The 19,937-nt window shown below is 37.8% G+C and overlaps 1 protein-coding gene across 2 annotated transcripts in view; it reads left to right on the top strand.

The window, feature by feature from the left end:
* LOC129777142 (1-phosphatidylinositol 4,5-bisphosphate phosphodiesterase classes I and II) overlaps window positions 1-19,937 on the top strand; it is a 339,666-nt gene that overhangs the window by 228,187 nt on the left and 91,542 nt on the right. For both annotated transcript variants that reach the window (XM_055783222.1, XM_055783221.1), the window contains exon 5: window positions 15,439-15,572. In XM_055783222.1, coding sequence (XP_055639197.1) covers window positions 15,439-15,572 — 134 coding nt within the window. The remainder of the gene's footprint in view (window positions 1-15,438; window positions 15,573-19,937) is intronic.

The raw sequence follows: 19,937 nt of genomic DNA, 5'->3' as shown, positions 1-19,937 counted from the left end.
CGTTTTCCCTCAACGTAGATTCTGCGCTCAAGGATACCCCTAAGATTTTCAATATGATTGAAATCTGGAGAGCGAGCCGGCCAGTCCAGAAAATTAGGTTTCCGGTTCTTAATCCATTGCTTAGTTTCTTTTCTGGTATGAATAGTAGCATTGTTTTGCTGGAATGTGATTTTTTGTGACGATATCCACGCAAAAAAAGGTAGGAGAGAGGATTCCAGAACATGTATGTAATCCTTGAATGATGTGAAAGCTATCTTGAGCTATCCGGTTGTACATAGTCCCACCCAAACCATGCACGAGCCTCCACCAAAATTCTTGGTTGAAAAATACTGTTCCTTCTTCCGTAAATCACACCAATACCCGTTGAAACCATCAGGACTATCCAAATTGAACTTTTTTTCGTCAGTGAAGATAACCTATACATTGAAGAACTTTTCGTTATGGTATATACCAAAATGTATTGTTTTGGAAACATTCTTTGTCACAACATACCACGTCCCACTGTCGGTTCATGTGAGCTTTGGCAAAACTTTCGATGTGAGATGGTGTAAGATGAGGAGCTTTAACCTTTGAAGCCCTCTTTATGTGAGGGTTTTTTTACCAAAACTTGACGAATTGTCACCCGAGTAACATTTGAATTGGAATATTGCTTTATTTACAACGATTTTGAAGTATTCGAAGCTGTTCTAGCTATTTACCGCTTATCCCGGTCGGAGAGCTTCGATTTACGTGGAGCTCTCTCCTTCTTACCGTATTCTTGATGATCCGCCAAATAATTGAGCACTACTTGATGGGATCATCCAATACGACGAGTTATTTCTCTGATACCAATATTTTCTTGGTGAAATGCAGCGAGTTGTCTTCTCTCTCCGTGAGCCCCTTTCTCTTTGGCATTTTCCAGATTTATTGATAAAAACAACTGAAACAACGGAAAATGTAACTGGTGACAAACTTGACACTTGAAAAATACAAAAACATTCGTTTACGCTCAACGCTTGCACATACACATATAAAAATCATGCAGTGTATGGTGGTCACCAATACCTACACACTAGAATATAAATTGGAGCATTGTTTGTTTACAATAACACAAAGCAGCAAGATCATCACCTGGTCTTATAGAAGTTGGACAGAGTATAGAAGAAGACATAGGAGTGCGTATTATCACATTAAAATACATTTCAACTTTCGAACAAAGATCAATTTCGTTGGCGCAAACATCAAATGGACTAACAACGATTGTAACTATGTAATTGTATAACATATGGAAATTGAATTTTTCGAATTTTCCCATTTTCCTTTAGAGATTTCCGACAATTTTCAATTGTCATGTTTTGTTGGAATTCCTCCATATACGAGATTTGGTTCAATTTGCTTGATTAGTTCTCGAGTTATGCAAAAATTTGTGTTTCATTTGTATAGCAGCCCACCCTTAGAGAGGGGGAGGGGTCTCGAACTATCATAAGAACCTTCCCGGCCCCAAAAACCCCTACATACAAATTTTCACGTCGACAGGTTCAGTACATTCTGAGTCCATAAGAATCAGACAGACAGACAGAAATCAATTTTATATACACCAAGGTTTTTTTTACGCGGTTTTTTTATACGAGCTTTTTTTTACACGGATTTTCCGATTAGCGCCGTTTTTTACGCGGATTTTTCAATTAACGCGGTTTTTTACGAGGTACGTATCCCCCGCGTAAAAAAAAAACTGGGTGTATATAGATATTAAGTTTAACTAAGTTCTCATTTTTGATACCAAATGTCTCAAAATTGTACGAAACTCTCTCCCTTAAATCCGATTGAGCTAATATTTTGCATAGAGTGTTTTTTCGAGGTGTTGAACATTTTATATGGGAAAACTTTTTGAAATTCGAGGTGACCATTTTCATTGGCACCCATTGGCATACATAAAGGAACTGGTACAAATTCTGTACCCCGTGGGTAATTTGGTGCCCAATAAAAAAAAAAGTGAATAAAAAAAAAAGTGTTCTAGTCAGATGCCAAAAACCCAAAATATCTGTGTTTTTAAAAAAAAAATCAAGTTTTGTTGTTTTTGAAATCTCGAAAATTTTTCATGTGCGTCTTTTGAAAAATCATTAAAAATCGAATAGTGAGCCAATTATAAATATTGAAGCTGATTTGGATCAAGAAATTGATGTTCTTCAACGAATTCGAGTAAATGTATCAAGATTTTAATCACAAATTTCATAGATTTCTTTCCAAAGTGAAAATTCGGTATGCGGGTAATTTGGCTTCCCAATGTAAACATAGTGTTGATGATTCCATGGGCCCATTCCGCCTGCACCGATTGCGAGACTGATTACTACGCTTGCGACTTTTGTCAAGGCTTTTGATTCGTTTTACTTTTTTAGTTAGAAATAAAACGAGATGAAATTTGTTCACTTTTTCTTGAAAAAAGCGTTTTTTTTGTTCCTCTTTGATTTGTTAAATTGCATGCTTTTTCGTCAAAGTTGAGTTAATTTACGTAAGACAGTTCACTTCTATTTTGTATGAAAATGTAAAAAAATACATTTTTCAGTGATTTCAGGACGATTCTTTTAATTGAAAAAAAATGGGGTTCCAAATTTATACCCATGCATCTCGGGTACTCGAATTTGAGTTGTTTCACTTCTATACTCAAAGCTCCGAGCCAAATCAAGATTTTTGAAATCGGAAATTCCGAGCATTGGCCAAGTGCTAAGTCCAAAAAAACAAAATGGGGTACCGAATTTGTACCAGTTCCTCTACGTAAATATTACAAGCCTGTTCACATTTCCCCCATGTCCACAAAATTTATAATTTTCGAAACATTCAGTGTGATCCTATATTTTTTATCAAACAAATTTTACTGAAAACAGATATCAATTTTATAATTTGATCCGTGATTTTCCAGGATAACTTTCAAACAGAACTTCGAAAAGACCGTCTCAACTTGCCCCAGTGTACCTCATCGATTGTGTTGGTGGCAACTATAGCAATCGCAGTGGAACGAATTTTCACCTTCAGTTTTCAACCGAACAACACAGCTCTTACTGTTGGAAAATTTATTCTTCTCATCCGCCTTGCAAGGTGTTGTACTTTGAAGCTACTCTCAATTCGGAAACAATGTACGAATTCGTGAAAATTTGATGAATCGATGAATCGGCTGACTCTGCTGACTCTGACTGTTCAAACCCTATTCTAAAATTTTCACTTTGGCTACTTACGACGCCAAATGTTCTTCGAGAAAATGAATTGTCATTGTAATCGTCGAGAAATTTCGCCAAAATGCATCGGAAAGAAGTTGCTTTAAATTTTCCCTATCACGAATATATTTAACTTTCACGAAGATATACGAATGCATAAGTTCCGCTCAATGGAAATCCGTTACGTGTACGGTTATCTTGATTTGATAAATTCTGATGAAGTAGAGAAGGTCGAAATTGAATAAGTGTGGATGGATCGCTTATTATCAATTAACATCCATAAAGAGTCTTTAACATTTTCTAACTCATTATTCACCCATTTATGTAACTCGTTTGCAAGAATTAGGTACTATCGGTACCTAATTCGATAATTTACAAAGACTTATTTTATTTCACTGCTTCCGACTGCAACCGGAAAATTCTGCAGTGACATGAATTCGCAAAAAGTCTGCCAAGAGTAAAAAGACATTTATCATTCTCGTCCATTAAAGTTCCTCCCGGAACTATTTTGTGCATTCCATGAATATCGGTGCAGTCTCACTCTATCAACAGACACACGAACCGAGAACGCCGACACACCGCACCGTATCATCGGGTTGGTTTCTGGTTCAGAGTAGAACCACTATTTTCCGAAATCAACACATGTTGAACAATGACAACTGCTGCTGCTGCGGCGAACATCGAACTTTATCCAGCCAATTCTCCGCAGCATCTCTCTTCGAGCAGAGGCGCCGCATGGCAGCTGCTTCCTGCTACGGGGTCTATAGAAATTTTACGCGTCTTTCTGAGTGGAACAGGAAACCACGATAAAAACCAAGCCGGTATAGCAGCTAAAAAACTTTCCAATCAAATTAAAATCCTTCCGTGATAGTGATGAGTTTCCGCCGCCGGAAGAGTTCTACTCTGCTCTAGAGCAACGAGTGCATTTACTCCCTCGCATTCTCCTCGTCCGGCTGCCAGAGGAAACACTGCATTAACTCTTAAATTAAACATTCCAACGGCAACCCCATCTTGCGTTCGCTCCATTACCAGGACGAGCTGTGAAGTGGGAGTTCTTCGCTGTAACTCACAGTGCAGTGCTTCGAACTCGATGTCAATGTTTGTCGGGCAACATTCAGTCTTCGTAAAAAGTGTTTAATTTATGGTCAACTCATGTGCGTCAACACGGGAAGATTGACGAGGAAGAATCTAGCTAGCAAAAAGTGTGATACATTGTATACATGCTCGGGATATCTCGAGGCTGGCAGGATGCAAGTAGCACATATACGAATTGCGCGGGTTCACCAACAACAACGTGTTGCTCCGTATGGGTCTGGTTTCTGTTCTATTTCTCACATTGATATACGAACACATTTTTCATTGTGGCAAAATCGCTGCTACAATGTATGGGAAGAAAATTAATTTTGTTGCGGGAGATAAATGATGTTTATGGTAAATATAACCATTCAATTTAAGTGGGTTATAAAGCGTTTAATTTTTTTTCCGAATAGTGTCTGACAATGAATTGTACACGTTTCGAAGATTGTACCAAAAAGTGAATGAATCTTCTCAATTTCCGTGTAGCTCAGGGGTTCTCAAAATGGTCGATATCGACCTTTTGGTTTTCCAGCATTCGGTATAAAGGAAAACTGATTTTGGGGGTCAACGCGGTCTTAAAGTCGACCACTATTAATTATCGCAAGGTCTTGTTTGAAACATTCAAGATACTATACAAGTTGTGTTACAAGCTTGCTTTCAAAGCAATTTTCAAGCTATTGGGCCTCATCACGAACATCGCTGCAACGTACGCTTTCACGTCACTTACACTTCACTTAATCTTGTTGGGCCTTATTCCCGAATACACTACACGTGAAAACAATGTGGAGTGAGTACAACCTTATTCCGGATTGCACGCCACTGTAAACATTTGGTTGAATTCATTATGAATACACCAAGTTCATCCACCGATGTTATTCTGGTTTACACTTCACGCTCTCGCTTGTGTAAACAAAGCGATTCCCCGTGCTCATCATAATCATAACACTCCCAAAAAGTTAGTATATATGACGAGTTTTTTGGTAAATATTACCAATGATTAATAATTTTTGAATCTACTTGAATCTATTTTTCAAGTGCATTTGGTTGAAAAAAAATTCTTACAACTTTTTTTCCCCATGCTATCAAACGTTTCTCATACAAAAAGAGCAAACGTTTTCATCACTCGGGCTTTGTTTATTAACCTTTTGTGACCGAAATAGAATTGAATATAGGTTGTAATTTGGGTAATTCGTATTTTTAGAAAGGAAAAAGTTCAAATAATACAACTCTAGTGTTCGAAATAATTAAAACCTAACATTTGGCGAGAAGTAAAATTGAATAATATTTAAGTTTAAAGGAGTTTTGAAGTCAATAAGACTGAAATTTCTGAAAATACCAAAACTAATTTCTGCAAATCTACCGAATTGTCAGTTGTGCTTTCATGATTTCAAACGCTCGCATTAATTGATGGAAAAATGTAGTTCTTTCATTTAATTTAATTAGATTATTTTTGTCTTTCATAACGATACTTTCTCTATGAGGTTTATTTTAAGAAAAGAAACTTTTTTTCCTTCCTGATTATTGACATTTCCATTGGTTTCTTTTTGACTACCAATTTGATTCTATTCGCATGACCCAGATTCGTACATATTACGCGATAAGAATGGTGAACAAATGTTAAATCGGCCAGTATAACCCAGTAGAAGCAGTCGGTTCAACGTTGATTTAACATACACCCTAAACACGTTATGTTAACCCAACCTTAATGCATATATTGTATTTAATTTATTGATCTTTTGTATGCATATTTGTTCATTTATTGAACTAACTTACATTTTTACATTATTCATTGAACTATCTAAACTATATACATCTGATCCTGCATCGATTGGGTCTGATCCACGGCTACAAATTAGGAAAAAATACACAATCATTACTACAAATAGCTACGCCAGACTACTCAATTCTCACCATTATCCTCTCCCAGGACCAGCGTGTAATTACTTCTCAGCCAAACACAATCGGGAAATATCACGAAGCTGACGAAACCCTAGCGGCATTAGGTGAGGCCTGCTCTATGCCCCGTTGCAATATTGACTTGACGCGCAGCGTCAGTGGATACGGTACCTCCGTCGTGACGAATCCGGTAAACCTCCAATTGATCGAACCACCGATCACAATCTGCAAAGCGTTTATGAAGTTGTCCTTGACCAAATCCAATAGCATAAAGATGAATCTAGGACTCGACAGGGTTCGTTTTTGTGTTTCGAAGTACCCAGATTTCTTATTATTGAAGTAATGTCTTCAAATTCTCCCGCAGCAGACGAGGACGGATCATTGCTATCCAATATGTATCAATATTAATTAAAGAACATAAATTGAATTGATTTTAAAGAATATTACTTACCTGTCCCGAATTCCGGTTAATTCGACCTCCTTCTGTGAAGAAATCAATATCGGAAAGTAGTGCCGTTCAACTCGGTAATTAGACTAATAATGTTATATTTACATTTTTTTCGCGGTTGCCAGTAATGACAATCGTAAAAGTTACTAACACCGCGAAGTAAAATGAATCAATCGTTGGTAGGGATGTGTATTGCATCTGACATTCATTTTACAAACGATTGGTAATATTTACAGAAAATATGTACATTCTACTAATGTTTGAATTACAAAAGATTTGGAAGCTTTTTTTTAGTAATCCATTTTCTGGGTGTATCGACACAACTCGAGGATAAACAAAACAAAATACAACTGACGTTTCTCTTAGAACCGACATTGGAAATGAACACATGGTCATATTGGTATCCACTCCACTTAATATACGAAGTTCATTTTTACACTTCACGAAACGGGAATAAGTACAACAAAGTGAAGTGAGATGTAAGCGTAGTGGGAACGTAAGTGTACGTGGATACGGGAATAAGGCCCGTTGTGTCTATCATCATTGTCACGGACAGTTGCGTGTAAAAATAAACCCCATGAAGTGAAAGAGTTCATTCTCGTTTATGAGAGATATGTCAGTTGCATAATTTCGGGCGTTTGAATGTTATGTCGGTTGCATAATTTCGATCGTTTGAACGTTATGTAGGTAAAAATAATACAATGTATGAGATAATATTCCATTTAATGAGGCGTATGTTTCAGAATGATAAGTTTGCGATTATACTTCGATGATTCGGTATTTCAATGCCAACTATTCGGGCTCATCCCATTGTTTGGTGCGTTAGTTTGCTGAATCAAATGCCGGTTCAAAGATGAGGAGGGATACTTGATTGCTCGTGAATAATGTAGTTGTTGAACATATGGGAGTGTAATTTTATTTTCTCTTCCTAGAAATTACTCTAGAGATGGAACATGACTATTATGTACAATAATGAACATCTCGCATATTCTTTTTCTTAGCTCTGTCTTACTCGTTTGAATAGTGAGAAGCATTTAGTATAAATCTATATATTTACTAGCTGACCCGGCAAACTTCGTCTCGTCATTTACGTTTTCTTACTAAACGCACGTTTTATCACATTAAAATCAATTTCCACTTTCGAACAAAGATCAATTTCGTTAGCGCAAACATCAAATGGACTAACAAAGCTTGTCACTATGTAATTTTAGAACAATTTAATTTAGCGAATTTTCCCATTTTCCTTCAGATTTTTCCAAAAAAATTTAATTGTCTTGTTTGGTTGAAACATGTGTATTATTTTTATGGGACCCCCTATCCATTCCAGAGAAGAGAGAGGGGTGTCATACCATCATAGAAACATTTCCTAAATCCAAAAGTCTCATATTCCAAATTTGGTTCCATTTGCTTGTTCTCGAGTTATTCAAAACCACCACCCCCCTTGTAGAGAGGGGGAGGAGTGTCAAACCATCTTAGAAACTTTTATTGCCTCCTAAAGCCTCCACATTACAAATTTGGTTCCATTTGCTTGATTAGTTCTCGAGTTATGCAGAAGTTTGTGTTTCATTTGTACGGCCGCCTTCCCTCAAAGAGGTGGAGGAGTGTCTAACCACCATAGAAACATTTTTTGCACTCTAAAACCTCCACATGCCGCATTTGGTTTTGTTTGCTCGATTAGTTCTTGAGTTATGTAGAAATTTAAGCTTCATTTGTATGCCAGTCCCCCCTTAGATAAGGGGGAGGAGTGTCTATTTACCATAGAAACTTTTTGTGCCCGCTAATGCCAAATTTGGCTCCATTTGCTTGATTTGTTTTTGAGTTATGCAGAAATTTGTATGGCAGCTCACCCTTAGAGAGGGGGGAGGATGTCTTGCCACCATAGAAACTTTTCTTGCGCCCTAAATCCTTCACATGCCAAATTTGGTTTTGTTTGCTTAATTAGGTCTTGAGTTATGCAGAGATGTATGCTTCATTCGTATGACAGCCCCCCCCCCTTCCTTCCATCCCATTCTCGTGTAATTTGAAATACGGGACACGAGGTTTGATTTAATTATTTAAACAGAAACTGGTTAACAGCATCGGTCAGAAACATAATCTTCATATAAAACATTTGATGGATTTCAACGAATATACTAAAAGCAGAAAGTGATGCATTTTTAGACGGATATCAAAATTATGAAAAAAAATTCAAAACGGTATCTTGCAATGCTAGACTTATTTTTTCCTTGTTTGAAACTTATTATCAGTTCAGTTCAGTTCCTTGTTTTTAAGAAACATTAAACTTTGCAGTTCATTTGGCTCTTAAATCTATTATCACTTTTTTTATATTCCTTTATACAAGGCATCTCTTCAACACATTATCGTTAAAAAAATATGTAAAAAGGATGATAAATTACAATACCTTTTGCCATGTCTCAATGGGCCTGCGGAAGCTACATTTTTAGTTCTTAATTACTCCTCATATCGCAGTAACCAAATCCAAATTTACGTCCTCTGGATACGTCAGGATTTCGTCTAAAAATGCCACCAAGCGGGTAAATTGCTGCTTGCTGTTTGCTTTTCTAAACAAGACAATACAAGATTCAAAATGTTAGCGAAAAAACTAAATAAATACGAAGTCCAGCGTCACTCTCTCGCTTTCGAGACTTTGAACTTACACCCCGGTACAGAAATGGAAGACGTATTCCTACGTCAAAATGTTACACTCTGAATAAAAATGGATTTTGTTTTCGTAATTATTGATTATATTAGGCTGTCAAAAAAGTCCTGCGGTATTTTTTTGAATTTTTATTTGTTCATAAAATTAGTTACAATCATCTGTTTTAAGTCAAATATGCGCCGTTTTGTTCGATGACTTGTTCCCAACGAGATGCCAACTTCATAATACCCCTGTTATAGAAGCTCGCTTCCTTATTGGCAAAAAACTCGGATAGCCAATTTTCACAGGCCTCTTTTGTGGCTAACTTCTGACTACCTAGCTCGTTCGCCATGGACAAAAACAGGTGGTAGTCACTTGGTGCAAGGTCCGGACTATACGGCGGATGCAAATGAACCTCCCATCCGAGCTCCCGGAGCTTCTGGCGCGTCACCAAAGAAGTGTGTGGCCTGGCGTTGTCCTGATGGAAGACAATGCGGCCTCTGTTTATCAAAGATGACCTCTTCTTCATGAGTGCTACCTTCTAGCGGTCCAGTTGTTGGCAGTACAGGTCCGAATTGAGCGTTTGGCCATAGGAAAGCAGCTCATAATAGATTATTCCTTGACAGTCCCACCAAACACACAGCAGAACCTTCCTGGCCGTTAATGAGGGCTTGGCCACCGTCTGAGCAGCTTCAACGGGCTTCGACCACGACCGTTTGCGCTTCACGTTGTCGTAAGTGACCCACTTTTCATCGCCAGTCACCATCCGCTTCAGAAACGGGTCGATTTTGTTGCGATTCAGCAGCGATTCACATGCGTCGATACGGTCAAAGATGTTTTTTTGCGTCAACGTGTGTGGCACCCATACATCGAGCTTCTTTGTGAATCCAAGCTTCTTCAAATGGTTAATAACGGTTTGATGACTTATCCCCAGCTCTTGGCCGATGCTACGGCTGCTACTATGCCGGTCTTTCTCTGCTAATTCAGCGATTTTGTCGCAATTTTCGACGACAGGCCTTCCGGAGCGTGGCGCATCTTCGACGACCTCTACACCAGAACGAAAACGTTGAAACCATCGTTGTGCGGTGGAAATGGAAACTGTACCGGGTCCATAAACTGCAAAAATACCTTTCCAACAAGCCATAGTATGACTCGATACAATGAATACAACTAGAACTACGCGTTTACAGCGACACCTCGCGGAAATACCGCAGGACTTTTTTGGTTGCCTAATATTTGCTTTTAATAGCTTACATCGTTTCGGGACCAAGGGCGCCACATTTTTTTTAAATTTTTTCTCGAAAGCTGAGGTTTCTTCACATAATATATCCGAATACCAGAGAGGTATGTATTTTTCATTTTTTAGTTATTATTTTTCAAAGTTTTTTTTCCAATTCACTTATTTGTAAGGCTCAATCGCATAGGCTTTGCGGAGCCGCTAATTCAAGGTTTGTTTATACAAAGTTTCAACTAATTGCTATGTTTAGTAGGATTCGACCGAATACTCGAGGTTAAAAGAGCAACAATTTTTGTGGGACGGGTCATGTAAGGGATATGGATATGAGGTATCGTTATCTCAACCGAGAGTTGCCGCACGCACTGTATCATTGTGCATAATGAACAGGGATAGCATCTGGTGTTCGACTATTTGTCGAGGGTGGGCGACGGTGAGATGTGGGGACAAGACAAGCAAACTTATAACGAAAAAGAAAAACACAAAAACATTAAATACTTATACTAGACCGTTTCACAAACATATAGATCAATTGCATATAGCAGATGTCGCGAGTTGTATTTTTCAAAGTTAACATGTTTTCAGTTTTCGTTCAATATTTCTATGCAACTAGACTGGATGTATGTGTTTACAATCCAATTAATAGGCAAGTGTGTTTTTTTTCAAAAAGGCTTCAATCTGAATCGGTTCAGTAGTAAAGCAATAAATTTTTGAAAAAGTCATTTTTGGGAAAAAAAAAGAAAAATTATTTTTTGGACCATCGGGTAACTTTGAAAAATCATAACTCAAAAATGTAAAAAAACGCCTCTCTGGTTTCAAGATATGTTCTGTGAAAAATCCTCAGCTTTCCATAAAACATATAAAAAAGTATACCGCATTTGTTCCCGAGACCATGAAAACAGAAAACAAAAAAACAAATACCATCAATAATGACAAAACCGAAAACTGAAATTTTTACAAGCATATCATTTTTCCAAGTTTCTAATTAGCTTCAATTTTATATGTCGACCGTTTAAATCGGTTCAGTAGTTCATAAGCTATGAATTTTTGAAAAATGTCTTTTTTGGAAAAAAAAGGGGGAAAAAGATATTTCGGATCACCCTAAAATGAAAATGGGCACCCTAACAAAAAAATAAAAAAAGCGGGTCTAATAGTTTGCGAACGAAACTATCACTTTTTACGAAAATCTGAAAACTACTATATCGGTTTGACATGGAATGGCTGAATTTGTATTAATAATTGTTCATTACATTCGATATTTACAGAATTTTATGTCCATTTATGAGAAAAATGATGAGAAAATGATGTCAAGTTTACTCACTTAACTAAACACAAAGTTTTTGAATTGATAAGTATTTTGTATGAACAAAATAATGATAAAATTTCTAAACAAATTTCGTTATAGGGGTCGATGGTATTCACTTCATTCTGGAAAAGGTGTTTCTTGTCCAAAATAGTTTCAGAATCCCTGGTCTAGCTGGTCAACATACGATTGTTGTATGGGTTGGACACAAAAAAAATCCGACACGAAAATCTCGTTAATTATGCATTTTATTTTTCCAGTGCATCGGAAATATTTGTTTTTTGCTTAGTGATCATTAAGACAATTGTGATAAATTATATTGAATTTCAATGCTCGCCGAGCTTGCCGAGTTTACAGCATTCTACATGTTTGAACTGTAGATATGTTTAACACGTTGAGCCCCGCGTCGGTCCCTAGGGGCTGACATTGGGCTTTTTGGTAGGAAAGCGCTGACTGACCGTAACTGACAGTTTTTTTTTCTCATTAGCATATCAGCTGTAACAAAGCCGGATTTAATCGGATACATGTACCATACACAATAGCCATTTAGGGCGTAAGAGTATTTCTTCTTTTCTTCCATTGTTCAGTTAGACCATCGGACAGCGGAGGCATCTGACATGATCATTGTTGTGTTATTTATAGCACAACAACCCAATGCTTTTACTTATTGCAAGCGAAGCTTGCATATGGATAGAGAGAGGCCAGGACTCCGACTGAATCGATATCCATCGCTGATGATTGTTGCGTGGACGTAGTTATTCTGTAACAATACAAAGATGATCAATTGAGGGCCCTGAGTTTTAAACTCATGTTCGATCGCTTGGTAAGCGAACGCGCAACCAATGTGGCTACGAAGACCCCAGGGACTGACAGTTACAAAATAAGAAAATAAAAATATAAGTTTGCAAATCGCGGACTTCGGCCTAGTTTCTTAAAAAATTGAAAACGAACCCACTGTTCAATTTTCAGACCAATGATGATTGTCTTTATTTTCCGATACTTAATTCTACCCTATACTTCCTAAATGAATCTGCTGCCTGCTGCCTGCCTATCAACATTATACCTGTCGATGCCAGTCCAAGGCTCGTTCGCCATCTTTGTCGTTGTCCGGATGTTTATTGCTGAATTGCGTGACCTAGTTAACGCTGTTGTCCATCAGTTCTCCAATTCTGCTGATTCTGCTTGAGGGTAATGCCGAACGCCGTTGTTCCGGTGTCAGTGAAGTGCTAACTGCTAATGTGGTCCAAATAATGAATTTATGATGTTTGGCGATGGCTAGGTATCGTTGCCAACTGTGGTCATGCCGTTAGTAACTTATATATGGTTTGTTTTTGGATATGTTACAACATGTGACCACTTTCAAGCCGAATTTCTGACTAAATTCTATTTGTACAATAAGTATCTTTGAGAGCTGCAAGCTGATATTGTGCAAACGCTCTTGATGCGGACTGAATGGATGGCGCAGCCAGAACAATTCGGGGTTCAACATGTTATCAGCACTGAAACAGTCCGGATAGTTTTGGGAACAGAACAGAGTTGATTGGGCTTACCACCACAAAAATCTGTATTGAATTTTCAAGTCCACTTTTGAAGTATAAGGTGTGCCGGTAAGTTTCTTCGATTTTACAACAGATGGCGTAACTTGATTATTATTCCAGTGAATCAAATTTCCAGACATTCTTTGGAAAACTACTGTTACTGTGCGTCTTTTTCAGTATATGTCAAAAAGTTGAAGCGTAAACAACATAGTTTCTTTGCCACTTCGAATATGTCGAATTTCGTACCAACGAGATTGTTTTTGCGGGGAGTGTTACTTCATTACCTTAATATGAAAAAAAAAAAAGCTGCGGAAAGTCATCACATTTTGGTGGAAGTTTATGGTGACCATGCTCCAAATGAGCGAACGTGTCAGACGTGGTTTGCACGGTTTAAAAGTGGTTATTTTGACTTGAAAGACGAAGAACGTTCCGGACCGCCAAAAAAGTTTGAAGATGAAGAATTGGAGGCTTTACTCGATCAAGATCAGTCACAAACGCAACAAGAACTTGCAGATACACTTGGAGTAGCTAAGTAAACCATATCCGATCGTTTAAAAGCAATGGGAATGATCCGAAAGATAGGTCATTGTGTGCCGTATGAATTGTAGCCACGAGACGTCGAACGCTGTTTTTTAACGTGCGAACAACTGCTCCAACGGCACAAAAGAAAGGGCTTGTTGCATCGAATCGTTACTGGTGATGAAAAGTGGGTCCATTAAGACAATCCTAAACGTCGGGCAACGTATGGATACCCCGGCCATGTACCAACATTAACGACCGCGCGGAATATTCACGGCCAGAAGGTTACGCTGTCTATTTGGTGGTAGCAACTGGGTGTGGTGTACTATGAGCTACTTAAACCGAATGAAACCATTACGGGAGACCTCAACCGACGACTATTGATGCGTTTGAGCCGTGCACTGAAGGAAAAACGGCCACAATACGAGCAAAGACACGATAAAGTTAGTTTGCAGCACGACAATGCTCGGCCGCATGTCGCGAATCAAAAATTTGGATCGATTCGTGGTTAGCCGACAAACAGGCCGATTATTTCCACAAAGGGATCCGTGAATTGCCAGAAAGATGGGAAAAAGTTGAGACTAGCGATGGGCAATACTTTGAATATTAAATTTGTAACCATTTTTGCAGAATAAAGCATTAATTTGTGAAAAAAAAACCAAGAAACTTACCGGTAATCGATTCAATCAATCTTTACCTAGGGATTTTAGTAAGGTTTCTCTCCTAGTAAATTTCTCTGAGTACTTTGTAAAGTTTCACACACAAAAGACGATTTATCCGATTATTATGTTTTGGCGAAGGAATTTCGATGTCAACATGAAACCTGCACTTACATCATGATGGTTTTATTGTCTTAATTTTGAACCGTTCCTTTCTTATCTCATTTCTTGAATAACTTCATCCACTTCCGGTGTTCACAAGTGGTGCAATAAATATTATCATATGTCATACACATAACGGAGTCAGTTTTGCTATTGTTTGAAACTAAACTTTCCTGCGCGTTACCAACTGGGACACGGTTTTCTGCAGCTACCAGTGCACAGTTGGCACAAAAGTTTGCTCAGTAAACGATGTTGTTAATGTAGGTCATAATAATCCACCCCGAATGTATCTATCCACCAGGAGCGTCATCCACTTTCCTCCTGTTTCCCCTTTTTCGCCTATTAACTAATAAAAGGTGGAAAACTTTTCTCCTCGTTCAGCAAATACATACACAAAAACAACTTCCTGGAGCTGATTATATTTACAACGGCAAAGCGTTGGCCGTTGTTTTTTTACTCAACGTCGAAAAATCGAAGCAAGAAACATCTCGTGTGATTCGGATAGTTCGAAATCGATACCATACAATCGAGACTTCGATCTATTAGAAGTTAGTCTTCAATTATTAACCACTATATCGGACGGATTCTGTAAATGTTCCACCTTCAATGGCTCAACGAGTACGAAAGAATGCAATATAAAACATTGATTAATATTGCATACAAACATGCTCCCTTGCGCGTTGTTCTTTTTTACAATATAAATATTTGAAGGCATTGCTATTACATCATCGATGTATTATATCTGACGTTTACATCCTCTTTCTCCTTCATTACAGTTATGGTGCGACGAGCTGCTCCGGATGGCCTATAATCTGACCCAGCTGAACGGCCCGTCAATAATGTTCCTCCAGAAAGCATACACCAAGCTGTGCTTGCAACTCGACAAAAGCGGCAAAGTTCCGGTGAAAAAGTGAGTAACCTTTATGAAAAAAAAAAAAAACAATAAACTTGCGGTCAGGGAATGTGTTCAATGAAAATTGTTCGGAGCAGTAAAAAAACATGAAAAAATAGACTTTATTCCATTTTATTATCGCCATTTGTTCTTTCAATGTTTTTTTTTTTTCGTTATCGTTACCAAGGATGCTAAATTTCGAAAGAACATGCTGAAATCGAAAAGCAATTTTTATCAGTGCAAAATATCTCCACCGACACTCTTCACTTCTTTCTATCGCGGTGCCGCTGTGCCTATGACCGCTGGCTCACCATCTCGTTTGTTTTGATATAGTTTTCGTTCCATCAACAGAAATACACCCGGGTTTTTTTTACGCGGATTTTCGAATTAACGCGGTTTTTTTTACGCGGATTTTCCAATTAACGCGGTTTTTTTAACGCGGTCACCGCGTAAAAAAACTGAGCAATATCAAATCTGTCCCTCATGCTTCCTGAGACCATATGACGGAACTTAGTGCTATTGACGGATATCAGTGCCGCACCTATGTGCCAGGTTCGATGCATCTGTAGCGAACACAGATTCAATTTGCCCGCGTTGTTCACCACCGCCTATGCCAGTTTCGATGGGAACGACCACGTCAAGTCGGAGGACAGATTTTGCAATGCAAATGCCTGACAGAACAGAAAGAATTAGACCAGAAGCAGTTAGAGTTGGAACAGAGGCAATTAGCGCTGCAAGAAAGCATTTCAGGAGAAATACAAGCTGGGTCGCTAGCTGATGAATCTGCAAGTGCAAGAAGAAGTATCTCGAGATAGCATAAAGCTTGTGCAAGAATGGGTTGATGAGCACACCACTGCGAAGCAGAAATCCTCCGTACGACCTTCGTGTGCAACGAAGTTTCATCCAACCCCACATAACGGCTGGGGGAAGAAAGATTCATGTACATGTATTTAAGTCCGCTCGTCGAGAGCCACACACAATGAACTTCATGCATAGCATCAATCCCATTTAGGAATGAAATAAGCGCGATTTTTGCGCGTAAACCTGAGCAACATCACTTCTCTCTCTCAGTTCATATCTCTCCCTTTCAAGCTCCCTCAGAGCGTATGCCGCACCCCATCACGATTCTCAAGAGGAATTTAAGTGACCTTTTTTTCTTTACGGGGAGTTTCCAATTAACGCGGATTTTCCAATTAACACGGTTTTTTTACGCGGATTTTCGAATTAACGCGGTTTTTTTACGCGGATTTTCCAATTAACGCGGTTTTTTTACGAGGTACGTATCCCCCGCGTAAAAAAAACCTGGGTGTATCTGTTCATTCTCGATATCAGTGAATGCTCAAGCCGAAAATATCACCTTTCATTGCGTCCTGGTGAAATTTTCGTTGGTCGTACACCCATAAACTCAGCACTCAAATGTGCCGTTGCCCATCGATGTGTGTGCAATAAGCGGCACAAAAATGGGACCGGGGCTAGGAACATACCAGGAAAACATACACACGAACACGCGTTTAAACGTCTGACGCGGTGTCAGTGAGATGATATTTCCTTGTATGGAATTTTGTTCCCTTCCACTGTCAGCTGATCGAAGATGCGTATGAAAATTTCGGGCGTAAATTCTCAGTGAGACAGTGGAACGAATGAGTGTGGGGAATAATGCAAAAACCAAATGTTCCACGTGACGGAGTGTCGGTTGCATGTAATTAAGCTTGGTTCATTTGTCATGAACTGCAGGGGCACTGGTGGTTGATTTTGATGTTGTCTTCAATATCTTGCGCTGTCAGTAAAGTGAGTGTGAGATTTTGCAACTCTGATCGTTACGGAGTTAAACTTGACTTTCCCTCCCTTACATACCTATACCTTACCTATACATACCTTGATCATATCAAACACATCAAACAATAAACAATGAAATCGACAAATGACAAAACATGAGTATTTTTGATTCGAATGAAAGTGTGTATTCCGTTTGGGTTAGAGGAAATATGAGTTTTCCACAGCAATTGGGAGTTTTCTGACTCAAGCGTAACTGTTGAAAAGGGCGTATCGATTTGAGTAAGAGAAATCTTTGATAATTTATATCTCAAAAACTATGAGTCGTACCGAAATAGTGTATTGGAAAGAGTTATAGAGTATTGATGGTTGAATATGAAAAAAATATACACTGTGAAAAAAAATTAGTACTCTTTTTTTCATTTACAAAATAAAAATTCAATTTGCAATATCCAAAATACATATTTTTTAATTTTTTTTTAATTTTTTCATACAAAATAGAAGTCATGCAGAAAATTTAAAAAATGAGCCCAAGATGGTAAAACTATTTCTGACGAACTTTGTGGAACATCGAATTTTTAGGAATTTTCGAAACTTCGAATTTTTGTATGTTAACAATCATTTTTAGCCACAAATTATGAATTCTGATGTGATTTAAAACAAAAAAGGTTATTATCAATCTACTTCTAAATGTAGCCATTCTCGAAATATTTAAAAAAATAATTCTAATTGATTGTCTTTTTTACAGTAAATACTCCCTTTTAATATGTTTGTCGTGTTATACCGTCATGTTCATGAAATTTTATGAATTTGCTTATAATTTCCAACAACTTTTCCAAATACATCATCATGGTTCATTTTTTGACTCAAGCGTAACTTTTGAAAAGGGCGTATCGATTTGAGTAAGAGAAATCTTTGATAATTTATATCTCAAAAAATATGAGTCCTACCGAAATAGTGTGTTAAAAAAAAAGTTATAGAGTATTGTTGGCTTAATTTGAAAAAAAATACACACTGAGAAGAAAAATTAGTACTCTCTTTTTAATTTACAAAATAAAATTTTAATTCGTGATATCAAAAAATATGTATTGTTATATATTTTTTTAAATTGTTTCATATAAAATAGAAGTCATGTAGAAAATTTAAAAAATAAGCCCAAGATGGTAAAGCTATTTTTGAAGAAATTTGTGGAACATCGAATTTTTAGGAATTTTCGAAACTTCGAATTTTTGTATGTTAGCAATCATTCTTAGCCACAAATTATGAATTCTGATGTGATTTAGAACAAAAAAGGTTATTATCAATCTCTTTCTAAATGCAACCATTCTCGAGATATTTAAAAAAATATTTCTAATTTATAATCTTTTTTATAGTAAATAATCTCTTTTAATATGCTTGTCGTGTTATACCGTCATGTTCATGAAATTTTATGAATTTTCTTATAATTTTCAACAATTAAGTTAGTTAAGTTTAGTTTTCAAAAGTTACGCTTGAGTTAAAAAAATCCCAATTGCTGTGAAAAACTCATATTTCCTCCAACCCAAACGGAACACACACTTTCATTGGAATCAAAAATACAAGTTTTTAAAATCTGCATAGGACGATTTCATTTGGAATTGCTGATTTGTGTCATCATAACCCTCGAAAGCAAATATCGGCTTTATCAAAATCGCTTTACATTTGGAAAATTCCACACCACTTCCACCCCCTCTGAAAACAAAAAAAAATCTTATCTACACTAATGATTCCGCCGCGTCCACGCCATGAGCTGCGTGTAGATCTCCTCGGACCAATATCGGCGACATTTTAAAACTCTCTCTTGACAAAAGCGAAATGAAATGGAGATTGATGTAATCTTCCGCGGAAATCCATTAGTGACAAAAAGTTTTATTTTTATGCCCGTTTTCATTTCCCGTCGTTCGTTTCCCGCTCCCACCCCGCTCCAAGTCCACGCCATCGGGTGAGCAAATTGGGAACAGGGTACAAGAGAGGGGCGCGGGGTGCTCTCAAGTTTCGCTTGATTACTTGACTTGATCTGAATATACCTTGACGATTATTCGAAGCGCCGCCGCGTGTCTCTGACTTGCAGAACCGCGGAAGGGAAAGGGGGCGGCTGCTGCTTTTTGGTCGACGACAATTGAGTATCGTATCGTAATGGCATTATTTAGGGCCAACGAAGAAAAAAAAATGTAAATCAGATGACTTGCTCGATAGCACTTCACAACAAATGAGAAGAGAAGATAAACTATCGTGGGAAAAAGATATCGTATTTGAAGAGGTCGAGAAACCCAGAGGAAAATTTTGATCAGTGCTTTCGGACCGCATTCCGCAATATCATCGTAGCCTTCAGAGACAAATGAAAAACTGAAATTAAGTCTTCATCGTCGAACTTTATTTTCTCCACAAATAGAATGGATTTTAATTTTGCCTATAACAAATTAGTTTTCTTACGAAATAACCGTATTGAACCATGTAAATGGTCACAGTTTACGCCATTCCTGCTAAACAAAAGCAAGCTCCGTTTTTTGGCTTTGCATCATGCTTAGCACAAACTCGGGCGATAACACTGAAACTACAGATCTTATGTTGTACTCGAATTCTTCTACTGTT

This window comes from Toxorhynchites rutilus, chromosome 3 (genome assembly GCF_029784135.1).
Source record: "Toxorhynchites rutilus septentrionalis strain SRP chromosome 3, ASM2978413v1, whole genome shotgun sequence".
In the NCBI taxonomy this organism is placed as follows: Eukaryota; Metazoa; Arthropoda; class Insecta; order Diptera; family Culicidae; genus Toxorhynchites; species Toxorhynchites rutilus.
The sequence above is the reverse complement of the archived record's forward strand: the minus strand, read 5'-3'. Positions and strand labels throughout refer to the sequence as shown.